Source organism: Sphaerodactylus townsendi, linkage group LG07, assembly GCF_021028975.2.
Source record: "Sphaerodactylus townsendi isolate TG3544 linkage group LG07, MPM_Stown_v2.3, whole genome shotgun sequence".
NCBI lineage: Eukaryota > Metazoa > Chordata > Lepidosauria > Squamata > Sphaerodactylidae > Sphaerodactylus > Sphaerodactylus townsendi.
Window position 1 is genome coordinate 96,158,527 of NC_059431.1, and position 14,895 is coordinate 96,173,421.

At 44.0% G+C, this 14,895-nt stretch overlaps 1 protein-coding gene across 3 annotated transcripts in view; it reads right to left on the reverse strand.

Moving 5' to 3' along the window:
- Positions 1–14,895, reverse strand: part of LOC125437117 (rap1 GTPase-activating protein 1-like) — a 60,204-nt gene that overhangs the window by 16,702 nt on the left and 28,607 nt on the right. For all 3 annotated transcript variants that reach the window (XM_048504497.1, XM_048504496.1, XM_048504498.1), the window contains exons 7-16: positions 14,299–14,402; positions 14,067–14,145; positions 10,509–10,562; positions 10,334–10,417; positions 7,971–8,071; positions 6,535–6,664; positions 4,517–4,672; positions 3,272–3,343; positions 1,562–1,648; positions 248–382 (exon numbers count right to left, since the gene is read on the reverse strand). In XM_048504497.1, the coding sequence (XP_048360454.1) occupies positions 248–382; positions 1,562–1,648; positions 3,272–3,343; positions 4,517–4,672; positions 6,535–6,664; positions 7,971–8,071; positions 10,334–10,417; positions 10,509–10,562; positions 14,067–14,145; positions 14,299–14,402 (1,002 nt within the window). The remainder of the gene's footprint in view (positions 1–247; positions 383–1,561; positions 1,649–3,271; positions 3,344–4,516; positions 4,673–6,534; positions 6,665–7,970; positions 8,072–10,333; positions 10,418–10,508; positions 10,563–14,066; positions 14,146–14,298; positions 14,403–14,895) is intronic.

Here is a 14,895-nt window from a genome sequence, read left to right on the forward strand (position 1 = left end):
AGTAGTTGAAACCCTTGAAGATTTCCAGCAGCCACCTGGAGGTTTGCAAGGTTTGCAACCTTACAGAGCCTCATCTTAGTAGCAAGTCAGACCCACATAACAATTCCAACCCAAATTGTGTGAAGTGCTTTTCCTCTGTCACACCTGTCCCTGTTTAACATTACTTCAATTTGTTTCCTTTGCCGGGAACATCAGATGGTTAATGACTCACCCACTAAAACCCAAGCCTGAGTACCTCTTCTCTCACCTTGAAATTCTCAAAGAATCCACCACCCCCGTTCTCCATTTTGTCGTCCTCCCCCGAAGCCCATCCCATCATGCTACGGCTGCGGATCTGCAACTCTTCGTACAGACTCTCCAGTAGGGCACTGCGGGTGCGCTCCTGCACCAGAAAGGACAGGTGCGTCCACGTCAAAGAAAAAAAGTGGAGAGACAAGAGAAGACAAATTTAACCTAGAGCAATGATAACGATCTGAGTTGCTCTGTTAAGCTATTTACTGGACTGTATCCAAATAGTATTGACCCTCAGGGCAAATAGACTTTGTGGAAACGCCAGGATCATTAAGTTATATCACTACCTTCAATTTTAAGAGGCACATTGTTTTATTTAAAAAGTCATTTGAATTGAGACTTATTTAAATATCTGTGTGTGTGTTTAGTGACTACTCATTTAGATAATTGGCAGTACATCTTTAATGTTTATTTCAGTTTGAGCTGATTAGCATCATGGCACTGGGAATATCACTTAATGGTAGAAGTAGCATGAAAGTGTGACAGTACCAAATTTAAAAAAATTAAAATAACGATTGCACCAATCAGTTTAGAGGTTGACAACAACTTAGCCTGTAGTACAAACCAGGTTGTTGTACAGAGGTTCAAAGTTGCTCAACACAAAATTCAACTACCATTGATGTGGTCGAATGAGTAGTTCATGTCTCATTGAGGAAGTCAGAGTCTGGCGATGATGTTTGTATCGAAGTTTACAGCTTCCCTACTATTTTCTTTGAAAACAAAGGAAAGAATCTACTCCTGTATCTCTTAGCTCTGTGTTTGGTTTGGCCTTCTTAGTGGGGGGCAGACACAATCAAACGTTCCTCTATACCCGTGGTGGTGAACCTTTGGCACTCCAGATGTTATGGACTACAATTCCCATCAGCACCTGCCAGCATGGCCAATTGGTCATGCTGGCAGGGGCTGATGGGAATTGTAGTCCATAACATCTGGAGTGCCAAAGGTTCGCCACCACTGCTCTATACAAACCTTCCTTGCATAAAAAAGGAGACAGGTTCAAGAGGCTCAAGGCGACTTACAAGCTATTTCCCTTACTCTCTCCACAATACCTTGTGATGTAGGTGGGGCTAAGAGCGTTCGGAGAGAACTGTGACTAGCCCAAGGGCACCCAGCAGGAATGTAGGAGTGGGGAAACAAACCTGATTCACCAGATAAGAGTTGGCTGCTCATGTACAGGAGTGGGGAATCAAACCCGGTTCTCCAGATTAGAGTCAAATCCCAAAATACATGAATACAGACACTAATTTTAAAATATTTTTTAAAAATCTACCTCTAGCTTAGCAAATTTCTCAGCACGGAAGCAGCTGTACTCTGCGTTGATAAGCTTGGTTAGGAGAAATTCACGGAATTCTGGACCCTGCAGAAAGAAAGGAAGAGAAAAAAAATCTCAATTATATTTTTGACGGTCCTGAGAAGCCCGTTCTTAGAATCACTCAGTGATATCCAGAAGCTACTTTGGCACCAGAACAGAGTCACGGATATGCTCCTTTCCAGGTCAATCACATACATGCTGCAGGTGGACATGCATGCTCAGGGACAGATACTCTGGTGCCCACAGAAGAATATTTCCCTACTCACAGCAATGAATGGTATTTTACAGTAAACTAATGTTCACAATAATTCAGTAGGATAGCCCAGTTAGGTCTAACTCACTATAAATTCTTGCTTATTTATTTTAAAATATATTCCCAGTCTTCTGCTTTCATGAGGGACACCAAGGCAGCTAGCAAATTAAAAAGCTACATGATGAAAACCAGTTCTTAAAAAAAATTAAAAGCAACAAAAACCAAATCATTAAAACAAATAAAACCAGAGCTAAAATAAACACCCCAAACCATTAAAAAATTAATTAAAACGTACCCGCAAAGGCTTTCATGGCCAGAACCAACTGGCTGTTGTGGGTTTTCTGGGCTGTGTGATCTGGTAGTTTTTGCTCCTAACTCACCCACATCTGTGGCTGGCATCTTCAGAGTCACGTCATGGTAAAATGTGCCAGGGAGAGAAACACATCTTACCGTGACAGGCCTCTGAAGATGCCAGCCAAAGATGTGGGCAAAATGTTAGGAGCAAAAACTACCAGATCATGGCCACATTGCCCCAAAAATTAGATTAAAATATTGGGCGGGAAGGAAGGATCACTGTGGGAAAGACACATGAAACAAAAAAATCTTCACCTGCTGGCAGGAAATGGCAACAGAAGGGACAGACAACTCTCCCTGGAGAGAGAGTTCTAGAGTTTTGGTAGAGATGGAGTTCCAACCTACTTCCACCAAATCAGAATGCCCTCTCTATTTCCTGCAAAAGAATCCTTGTTTATCTATAACTTACACATTAAGAAGAGAGCTACTTTTCTTCTGAAGAACTTTTTGCAAACAAGGAGTGCTTTGACACAGTAGAACATTCACACATGCCACCCTTTGCTAGTTAATCTAGAACTGTGGTGGCGAAACTTTGGCACTCCAGATGTTATGGACTACAATTCCCATCAGCCCCTTTCAGCATGGCCAATTGGCAGGGGCTGATGGGAATTGTAGTCCATAACATCTGGAGTGCCAAAGGTTCACCACCACTGATCTAGAATGACAGAGTTCCTGTGTGATCCTTTTCAATGGGCAGGGCGGTCCTTAGCCAAAAGTCACCTAGGCACAGTACAGTGGAAGACTATGAGAAGACTATGAGAAGGGATCTCTCTCTTTATATCTATATACAACATCAACTATGTTTTAGCCACTTATTCATATTTTAAAATGGAACATGGCAACAGGAACAAGATACGGCTGGCTATGAGCAACACAGAACATGAAAAACGCATCCAGGTTGTACAGACAGCATTAAATTCTTCCAAACCCTGGCTGCCACATGCAAGATTGAGGCCTAGGTTATTGCACAAATTAGTTCACTGCGACCTCAAAAATACTACCCGAAGACTCATCAAGCCTTTTTTTTTTCTACCACAGCAGCCCACCAGAAACATACTAACCTTCTTGAATATGGCCGGGTTTGGAAGAGGGGGTCCAAAGAACGGGACATCATCACGGGCTGTAACGGAAACCTGAAATGCAGCAGAAAGCAACAAAGTGGTTCAGGGTGATGGCAAGACCTTTGTGCATACCAATAACTTGCCATTGGATGAAATGGCTCATCGTAGAACAAACTACAAAGCAATTTTCTGCCCACAGCCTGAATATAAACTTTGCACTGAGTAGGATTAGCTTGTCCTTCAACAGGAATGATTTCCCCTTCCAACAGCAACCGAGTCTACAGGAAGCAACCCCCCCCCCCCCCCCCCCAAAAAAAAACCCTGTTAAAATTCAATGAGCCACCACTCAGGACCAAGCACGCCTAAATATTTCATTGCAACTTAAATTCTGTTAGGAAGTTCCTCCTTCTCAAAGTTTTCTTTGTTGGAAGAGAAGGAGTTTGCGCTGTTTCCTACCTCAACGACAGAGGGGTTTTTACTAGTAAGCCAGATGCTACATAGGGACCTGAGGATTGTCACCTTTACTCTATCATGCTGGCACTTTCCTTTGATGTTAGACTGATACTCTTAGGGACTTCCTTCCGGTCTCACTCTCTCTCTCACTCTCCATCTTGATCTCCTACCTACAGCACCATTTGCGTAGAGAGGATGGATGCTCTGTGCATCCATCCCCATCGAGCTAGATTAGAATAGAATAGTGAACCTATCTATCTACCTTTCTATCCAGAATGGAGTTCACTAATAAATACTCTTTTTATTAGATTAGAAACTACAAACGACTCCGACTTTTCTTTGTGCCTAAGCTCACACGCATGTTTGGGATATGCTCCGCTATGCTTAGCCTCTGCACACTCTGCTCGTTGTGAAACAGTTAATCTCTACGAGGAGATTATCCAACATTCTTCACCTTATGGCAGTAGCTCAGTATTCTTTCCCAGTTAAGTTCACTAGGAAATCTTTGCTACCCTGGCGTCCAGCCATAAGGAAAAAAGCGGGCCAGCTGAATGTAGATCCTCCAGGAAAGATGCTGGCTATTCCTGCTCAGCCAGGATATTCCAGGGAGGGCCACCCACCATGGAATCAGTGCAACAGTATGAAAGGGATGCCACAGTTGCTGGCTGCCTATGGACTTCACCTTGTAGAAAGATAGATTAGAGTCCAGTAGCAATTTAGGAGACCAACAAGATTTTCAAGGCATAAGAATCAATGCTCCCTTCATCAGATACGGTTTCCCTCTGAAACTACCTTGTACAGAGTCTCCCCAAGGACGCTGTGATGGAGCTGCACCACTACGTAGGCATGCAGGAAGTTGGATGCGATCATGTCAGGGACAAAGGGTGTGTTTTCGTCTTGGAACACAATGGCCACAATATCATTCCCAATGTGGCGCTTCCGCTGAAGCTAGAAAGGAGAGCACAAGAGGCAAGTCACCCTCTCAAACTTAGGACTCCCAGGACACTGCCAATTTGACCCTGCATCCTATTTTCAAACCCAAACCCTTCATGAACTTCCACTCAACTAGTTCCCAAATTAAGGCCAACTATACACTTGTGTCTTATTCCGCTCTCTGTCAGCAGTAAAATCACCTCCCTTTCCTAGGGGGGCAAGTAGTGTGTATTGCAAACTGTTGTTCCCGCCTCTTCGTCTTCTTTTCTGGCTCGGTGCAGGAGTAACAATTTCCTTGCAAATCATGTTCTCCTGCCCTGCGTTTGTGCTGTTCCCATGACGTGTTGCTTGTGGGTGTTTCCACATCTACAAAATTTGCATGGGGAATTAGGATGGGGAAGCTGTATTGCGCCTGCACAGTTCAGTGTTCTGTGGCCCATGCCCCCTCTTCCCCCTTCATACGTCTTCTGGTGCTCTTTACCTAAAGCCTGCTTGTGGGAGGACAACACAAAACCTATTAAACATACTCCAAAGAAACATAACACTGATGCATTAATGTATTACAAAATAAGATAAAATCCACCAGAAGCCACTGGACCACATCTGCTGCACGATGGGGCAAATGTCTGTCACAGCAAGATTTCTTGCACTGATGTTTCTCCTCCAGACCCGCTTTCACTCTGTAGTCTCCCCACGGCCAGCGAGACCACTTGCGGCACAAATTTAATTTTTCTTTGCTGGCAGAGCGGGGAGATTCTCCTGCCCCAAACCTCTTCCCTCCACTCACAGCCAGTCCACCAAGCTCCACCCTTACCACTCCTTGCACTGCCGTCCATGCCTTCCCCCTAACTCAGGGGTCTGCAACCTGCGGCTCTCCAGATGTTCATGGACTACAAATCCCATCAGATGTTCATGGACTACAAATCCCAATTGGCCATGCTGGCAGGGTCTGATGGGAATTGTAGTCCACAAACATCTAGAGAGCCACAGGTTGCAGACCCCTGCCCTAACCTTATTTCATATTGCCTGCTTGCTCCCGCTTCTCTAATGCTCATTTCAATATATTAACAAAGGCTCTCGCAAGGAATAGCACAACAGGCAGGATCTATTTCTGGCTCCAGCCCACCTCCCCTACTCTGCTTCTGTCATCCCTGATGATCAGGAGGGCTTTTAAAAACTATTTTCCAGACAAGCCTCTTTTTTAAAAACAAACCTCTCTCCCACAGCAGCAGAGAAAGGGAACTGAGGGGTGGGGTGGGGATTATCAGCTCTATAGTATTGGGACTACTGAGTGTTATGAGATCTGTGCCTTTAAGAGCCCTTCGGGGTAGGGGCAGGATACAAATCCAATAAAATAAATAATTAAGAGGGGTGGAGTTAAGGAAATCAGGAAACAGAGGCCTGTTGAGACTAACTGTGGGGAGGACTGGGCTGCCTTCTTGCATGTAAACAGAGAAACACGGGGAAACCATACTTCAGCCCCACCACACAGCTAAAAGGCCCGAGGTTAGTTTTCCATGAGTAATGGGCCATTTATTATGCTTTCCCTGCAGAGCGAAATAGAAAACGTTGGGGTTTCCCTGCACCTGGAAAATGCAGGGCCTCCCCTTAACAAGCGTGGTCACTTCAAAGCAACTGTACAATGGAAAATCTAATTTGAATCATATATTGAAGCTGTAACGTAATTAGAAACCTGATCCAAAACAAAAGGTCGCTGGAAGCGAGGAATACATTGGTGTGAACTGGGCCTCTTTCTCTTCTTTCCAATCTAGTCCAATAATCTCTGTGCAGCAGTTCTAGGCTATTTACACTGTCCTAAAAGCTCGCCCTTCATTTTGAGCTCCCCATTCTCCATAATTCCCCTTCCCCCGATTTACCTGCTGGGCATCTCCCTCGGTGAAGGGCAACTTTGTAGAGACATGAAACATGATCTCTTTGCCCCGGAAATTTGTGTAGACGGACTCAGACCCCGTTTGACCTCTTGTAACATCCAAGCCACCTCGGAAGCTGAGGTAACCAGTCCCCGTGCATTACAGGAAAGGCGGAAGACGACCGGAGACAGGAGAAAAGAAAAACAAGAGAAGAACAAAAAAAGCATTTTGAAATTGGAAAGAAAATCGATTTTGCATTTCTTCCCTTCTGGAGTGGAAAATGTCAACCCTGCAACGGAGTCTTGGCAAATTTGGTAAATTTCTCACAGGAAGGATTTCTGTCAGCAGAGCAGCAATTCCTCAGTTTCATCCTCCCACTGCCACCCAAAATGTCATCCAAATTCTGCTTCTGGGGGAGACCCCAGGAGCAGCTTGAAGAAAGAATCTGTGGTGAAAAAAGGAAATCAGCCTCATGAATAGTCAGTTTCCATCCTCCCTTTTCCCACTAATCATCTAAGCCTTTCCAAAGTGTTTTCTCTTAGGCCCTTTCCCCACTTACCTTAAGCCCCGCGCTACTCTCCTCAAGTAGCGCGGGGTCCAGCTGCACTCCCCACTTCAGGAGCAGCAAGAACACAGCCGCCTCAATGCTGCCTCTCTCTCACCCCCTCAGCGCCCGTAATTCCTGGCGCCTTTTGAAATGGCGCCTTTTGATGACGGGGCGCGCGCCGGGAATTGCACGCAGCAACCCTCGGACAAAGGTAAGTGGGGAAAGGGCCTTAGAACAGTTGACCGCCCCCTCTCCCAGTCATGATGAGAGTCAAAATAGGGAATGCCCATCACATTGGAGAATCAGGAAAGTTTCCTCTCCTTTGATGAGTGGAAGTCCCTGCTGAAAGCAGAAAGACAATTCAGGATCCCAGCTCTTCAAAGCTCCCCTTCCAATTATCCCTTTTTGGCTTCTCTTCCCTGCCTCCTTGGCATTCCCCATTAACTCTTCTTCAGCTTTCTCCGCACTCAGCTCCTGTCCTGCTCTGCCCTCTTCCTTCAGCCTCTTTCCTCTGAGCTCCCTGTCCTTTTGCTTCCCTCATTTCTGGAATCTTCTCCAAATTCCCAACCATTTCCTAATGGGCACAGTCACCAACTCTGGGTCAGAAAATTCTTGAGGAGGGAAGATTATAATGCCATTCAGCCTGCCCTTCAAAGTGACCGTTTGAAAGATCTCATCTGTAGTCTGGAGATCTGTTGTAATTCCAGGAGATCTCAGGCACTCTAAGATTGGCAGACCTACCCACAGTACAGCCAATTGCTGGACTCCGCAACACTTTGTTCCCTGGGCAAAGATTGCTTTGAGCCATTGTGCCAGAGGCTTTGATACCACAAGAACAATCCAATATAGATGATTTGGCACTTGAAGAGTTTTTTTTTAAATCTATCATACTCACCCACGGAAATCCTGCAGCTGGATCCTGTCTCCAATAAGATCTAAAAATTCTAAGAAGCCGAGACTCTCATCTGAATTACTGAAAACCTCTTCCTCTGTGGTCTGGAAAAAAGGAAGTGATAAAAAATGGAAGGAGAGGTGTTTCCCATTCAAGTTCGTGACCCTGCCCTGGGGTTTATTGGCTAAGATGGAGAAAGACTCTTTATTCCATCGGCGTGTGAACTTCTTAAAAGAACAAGCCACAGTGTCATTCAAACTCAGGAGCATGCAAACAGCGCAACAAGGCAGAGCCCTGGTGATTTTGTGGACCTTTTGTTTATTTTATTTTAAAAAAGTGTTTGGAGTCTTCTTACATGACAGTATTTTTCATTAAAAGGAATATGGGTGTGAATATCAGCCTAAGAATCCCTTTTCTTAGGGACTCTCCATCTGGTGGCACCTCAATGAAATTAATCCCAAAATTATTATTGACAGACTTTGGTTGTTTAAAATGCTTTTCTCCTCCGTGAAAATTGTTCTCCCGCCCTCCATTTTATCCTCCCAACAACCACTCTGTTAGGTAGGTCGTGCTGAGAGATCATGTAATGGGTCCGCAGCTGCCCAATAAGTCTCATGGCTGAACGGCAATTTGAATATAGGACTGCCAGATCCTAGCCAAATCCTCTCCCCGCTACACCACGCTGGCTCTTCAAGATGCCACTTGACTCCTCTTTTATTTGGCTGGGGCCTAGTTATCCAGTAGGTCCAACTGGTGTAAAGAGCCAGGGTGGTGTAGTGGTTAGGAGCAGGTGGACTCTAATCTGGAGAACTGGGTTTGATTCCCTGCTCTTCCACATGAGTGACAGATTCTTATATGGTGAACCAAATTTGTTTCCGCACTCCTACATTTCTGATGGGTGACCTTGGGTTAGTCGCAGTTTGTTCAGAACTCTCTTGGCTCCACCTACCTCACAAGGTATCTGTTGTGGGGAGAGAAAGGGAAGCCCCTTTGAGTTTCCTACAGGATAGAAGGGAGGAGATATAAATCCAAACTCCTCTTCTTCTTCAGTGCCATGGACCATTATGCCCAGAGGGCACATGAAGCTTCCTCATGCCAAATCAAACCATTGATCCATCAAGTTCAGCTCAGTCTACAGTCAATGTGGTTCACCATTATCTCAAGCAGAGAAAGACCTTCTGTATCACCAGCTACTTTTGATCTTTTAACTAGAGACACCAGGGATTGAACCTGGGGCTACCCCCTAATTGATGCTCTGCCGTAAAGCTATATCCCCATTGATGGGATTACTGGAACTAAAAAAAGTGAGAAATGTTGGTGTTTGAAGGACATCTGGTGGTCACTGCAGCACAAAAGCAGCTCTCAGCCTAAGGTGGTCTGCTCTAGGTTGGGAAACACCTGAAGATATGGGGGTGGAGCCTGGGAAGGTCGGGTTCAGTGAAGGAAGCAACTTCAGTCCACCTTCCAAAGAAGGGAATTTTTTACAGTTCACCTGTAAACTAACCTCTGACACCTGGAGATAACTGCAATAGCAGGAGAACTCCAGCTACCATTTAGAACCTGGCAACCCTATCTGGGTCTCCTCCTTAGTCATACCTGCCTGTCCCAATTGCTACCATTTGTATAGGAACTACTTACCCTAGGGCTGGTTGCTTCACAATGGGGTTTTCCTACAGTTTTTTTGTTTACAGCAAATTACTATCCTTCTAAGTGTCCCAAACCAAATTGAGCTGATTTGCTACTTTGCCCACCTACCACAACCTCCATTTGGGGAGGCTACCTGCCCCCTTTGGTATTTGGTTGTTGTTTTTTGGCTGTCTTTGGTCTAGTGTTACTTTGTGAGACCATGCCAATTTCAAAGGGTTTCAGTGATATATATATATATCTGCCGGTCTGATCCTTCTGAAAAGGTGGCTCGAAGAGTGGGAGGAACTGCTGTGGTGTGGGTGGGGGAAGGCTAAATGCAAGGAAAGCTAAACGGTGATCTCCTTTGCTTTCCCTGTGAAGGGAGAGAAAAGGTCACACTTCAAGAGCTTTTGGAAACCACAGGGATTCTCTGATCTGAGGGCAGGTGACTGTCAATGTTGGAAAGCATGCATAACTGAGATTTGAACATGAAGGGAGTGTTCACTCAGAGCATAAAAACCCAAAGATTAAGCTACTGAGAAAGAGGGCAAGGGAGCTGAGGGAAGGAGGGGTGGAGGGGGGGAAGAGAGAGAGAGGGGGGGAGAGAGAGAGGAGAGAGAGAAGAGAGAGAGAGAGAGAGAGAGAGAGAGAGAAAAGTTCTCATCCCAGTTTCCATATTGTTTGTTACCTGCCTTTGGCAGGAGCGTTGAATATGGGTGTGACACATTTTTGTTTTTTACCTGTCCAAGTTTCTGGTAGATAACCCCAAACTTGAAGTTATTGCTGATTACATGTTCATCGAAGGCAACAATGAGCTGGGAAGCCTAGGAGGTGGAGGAAACAAGCCAATTGAGAAGAAACAGAAGGCAGACACCCCATAGAGAGAACATGCCTTGTGTGACATCACAAACCTACCTTGGGATACAACACAGGGAAGAAACGGTCAACATTCACGTCTTCACACACCAACTGCAGGAGGAGAGAGACTGGGATTAGCATTCCTGTTGCCCTGATTTTGCAAAAGAGACTAAAGTTGCAGAGAGAAACGTCAGGGCTGCTTCAATATTTAATTTGCAGTATTCACCCTTTGCAAATTTAAACTCCGGGGGAAAAAAGTTTGCTACTACTTTTCACATAAAATGGTCATTTTGTCTTAATTGCTTGGGATGCAAGGGTTTGAGCATTCTTAAGATAGATTTTCCCTGACCTGGATGACCCAGGCTAGACTGATTTCATTAACTCTGGAAAGCTAAGCATGGTTGGCCCTGGTCAGTAGTTGACTCAGAGACCACCTAGGAAGTCCAGGATTGCGACAAAAAGACAGGCAATGGCAAACTATCTCTGGTCTTGTTTTTGTTTTTTGCCTTGAAATCCCTTTGGGGTTGCAATCCATCAGCTGCAATGTAGCAGCAGTTTCCACATTCAAGGTGAGTTTCAAAGTCAATAGTAATGTAAAAACATTATGTCACATGGTACACATGACTCACAAATATACTTAGACTTCGTAAAAACATTATCAGAGCTAATTTTAAGCAGGGAGCCACTGAAATTTACTGTATGCATGATCTGAAAAAGTGTTGCCTATATATTAATAATAAAGTCTCTCACTTCTCAACAATGAACAAACCATCTCAATGCACACAGCCTGCCTAACAACAAAACTCATCAAATAGAAGAAGTAATGGGGAAGATAGCAAAATGTAATACTGACAAAGACACATTGGACTTGCAGCACTACAATGCAAGTTTTTTCAGCCCCAAATACAGGATATCCACATGCATTTAAGAACAGCATTTGGAGGGAGGGAGGGAGGGAGGGAGGGGAAGAGAGAGAGAAAGAGAAAAAGAGAAAGAGAGAGAGAGAAAGAGAAAGAGAGAGAGAGAAAGAGAGAGAGAGGAGAGAAAGAGAGAGAAAGAAAGAAAGAGAGAGAGAGAGAAAGAAAGAGAGAGAGAGCGAAAGTGAGAAAGAGAGAAAGAGAGAAAGAGAGAGAGAAAGAAAGAAAGAGAGAAAGAAAGAGAGAAAGAGAGAAAGAGAGAAAGAGAGAAAGAAAGAAAGAAAGAAAGAAAGAAAGAAAGAAAGAAAGAAAGAAAGAAAGAAAGAAAGAAAGAAAGAAAGAAAGATTTTGCTTCATTAATCATTTGGGTATTGGTCTCATGTTCAGAACATTGGTTTGTTGTAATGATAACAAACAAAGAGAAAACATGGCTCCGCTTCTCCGGCTTCAGTGTTCTGTGCAGCCCCACATGGTAGCTTAGGCTGAGAAGGCCAGTTTCAGCCAGGTGGCCTGCACAGTTCCCAGGTGGGACTGTACAGAAGTCGGAGTTATGAAAACATGGTTGCACATACCTGTCACTACTCTTCATCGAGTGTTGTTCTGTGCAGCTCCACATGGGAACAGCATAGAAGACACAACAATGAACTGAGTTAATTATCTGAGACCAGATGACGCCAGTCCCTCCTCAAAGTTCTACGCAGCAATATGGCAAACGTTATCCTCTACCCAGCAAAACTGAACGATTTGCAAAGTATCCTGACACCATTCACTCCAACTGTGTTTATTTGTCCAAGAACCACACCTGTTTTGTGGTTCCTGCTTGCCTCAGGAGGTGTAATGCCTTGGTAAAATGTTTGGCATATACTGCAAGAGTTAGCTCCCTCTGTAAAATCTTTATAGATATCTGAACAGGTGGGATGGATGCATCCTTACACACGCCTGTAATAATGCACATGCATGAATGCTAAGGCACAATATACCATGCCATTTCACATAAGGCACCTGCCATGCTGTATTTTGAATTCCTCTAAAATTTTATGAAACCATTTATGTTTCTCTAGTACATATTTAACCCAATGAACAAATACACTCTTGCCTTTTAAACCAGTGTGGGACAGGCTGTTTGGAGTAAATTGGTACAATTTACAAGAGAACAAACTTCAGAAATGAATATCCAGGGAATGGTGTGTGTGTTCAGGCAACGTTCTTTGGTACAAGAATTGGGTTGTGTATGTGTTCCTTCGGGGATTGGGTGGTATATAAGTTTGAAAAATAAATAAAATAAATAAAATAAAACTGTGGTACACCACTCCTGGGCTCTTATGCTCTGGGAGATAGCCTGTGTGTGTCTGCAGGCATTTCATAATAAGAATCCAAGTTACAGGGGGAAACAGTTACAGCACATGGCCAGCAGAAGACGCTAGACATTCTGGCTTAGCTGAGAGGGGAGAAGTCAGAAGATCTTCGGAGAGAATTGCATAGAACAGGATGCCTGTCCTAGGGCAAGGATGCATATCACTTTGACTCCTGTAGGGCTCTGGACATAATGCTGCTAATTCTTGCCATTGACAGCTGCTCTTACCGCATTGTGCTCTAATTCTGTAATTCCATTTTCTGCATTGTTTGATAATATCACCCTGATACCATTTTTGGTGTTGTTTATGGTTGTTTCTAGTCTTAACACATTGTTATTAGAGATCTCGTGCCATCACCATTTGATCATACCGTTTTACACTGTGTAATCAGTCCTGAGCCTCAATGAGAAAGGTGGGTTATAAATGAAGTGAATAAAATAAATAAATGACACAATTAAAAAGGCAGGTTGGAAGCCATTCATGAAAGAGCATTTGCAATTAAGTGGAATATTTTATGGTATTTGACCACAGTCCCCTGAGTTTTTATGTATCCCTGCCTTAAGACGGGCTGAACAATTCCCAATATTGTTAACCATCCCGTGTTCATAAAACTTTACTCAGAAGACCTCCAAACAAAGGCTGATGTTCAAACCTACAATCTGGGCATGTACTGAATATACATAGACAAGCCATAAAAAACTGAAAAGAGTTGGCTTTATGTGGAATGCTGATCAGAGGATTACGAGGAGGGGAAAAACAGCAACAGATAGTAAAAGTGTTGCACTCCAAACAAGTGTCTGTCACAACCAATCATGAAAGTGTTAACTATCCATTTGTGTGTAAACAGGATTTGAAGTCACACCTGATGAGCTGACCTATTAATTAGCTATTTGCCGGTTTGAATAGCCACTGCTGTCTGTGTACACGTAATGAGAAGTTATAAAGTTAGTCTGTTTTTCTTTGTTCTCACTTAAAGAAAGTCAGTCCTAGGCATGTGCTGAGATAAATGTAAATATGTAACAATACAGTATAGTATTTATAGTTTTTCTCCGTGTTACTCTACCTGTTTAGCAAGCAGACTTTCATACAAAGCAACTCATTAGTATCTGGGTCTTTACTGGTATCTGCTAAGCTCTGCTAATTATGTATACCTACCAACAACCTGGGGCCTTCTAAATACTAAGCAGATGCTCTACCACTAAGCCACGGACGGCCCTTGTCTACTGCACAGGGACAGAGTGCCAAGACTGCCCACAAATAAAAAAAAATGGAACGCTGATCAGAGGATTACAAGAGAGAACAAATCAGCAACAGACAGTAACAGTGCTGAGCCCCAAACGTACCTTTGCCATTTGGACAGCATTCGGAAATTCATTCAAGCAGGAAATAGGGATCAGGTCATGCTTGGTACAGGTTCGAGTCCTGACACGAATCAACACAAAACAGAAAGAAACGCTGGGGGGGAAACTGTGGAATGTCCCCAGCTGTCCCCCATCTTGAAATCCGATTCTCCCAACAGCTCTAAATTGTGATCTAAGGTGCATACCTGAGGGTTGCACAAACGGACAGTTTTACCTCAGGAGTAGACGGAGGTTGTCTTGTCTTTCAACCTGTTCGTACTTCACCGAAAGGACAAGGTTGCCCAAAGTCGCATCATTGGCATAAAAATTCTGATGTTCCTAAAAAAAAAAAAAAAAAGGAAATATACTCTGACAATATTCAATTGCTGATTCTGACAAACAGGAAAAGCCCAGGTGGTGAGGAGATGCAATGACGGCTACTGCCAGGGGACCGGAGCAGAGAAAATATGGGGACACTTGCCCAATGCAAGCCACATCACTCTGCCTACATTGCTAACTTACAAAGGCTGTTGTCAGGATGTGGTTAGTGTGTGATCTGTCCTTCGGAGGTGGCCGCCGGCTGCTTCTGGCTTTCTGCCTAGGATGGGGATTTTTGCTTGTAGGTTATCTCTACTTGCCTGTGTGAAACTATGCTTTGTTTATTCTGTATTGCTCTGAGTATTTGCTCTGTTTATTCTGTATTGGCGGGAACGTGAAATGCCACTGTGTAAAATCTACTATCAGAGGTCTGAGGCTCACATTGCCTGTATCTGACTATGACTGCCAGCACAATAAAGAACTGAGAATGGTAACTTTGGCCTGGACTTTGCTA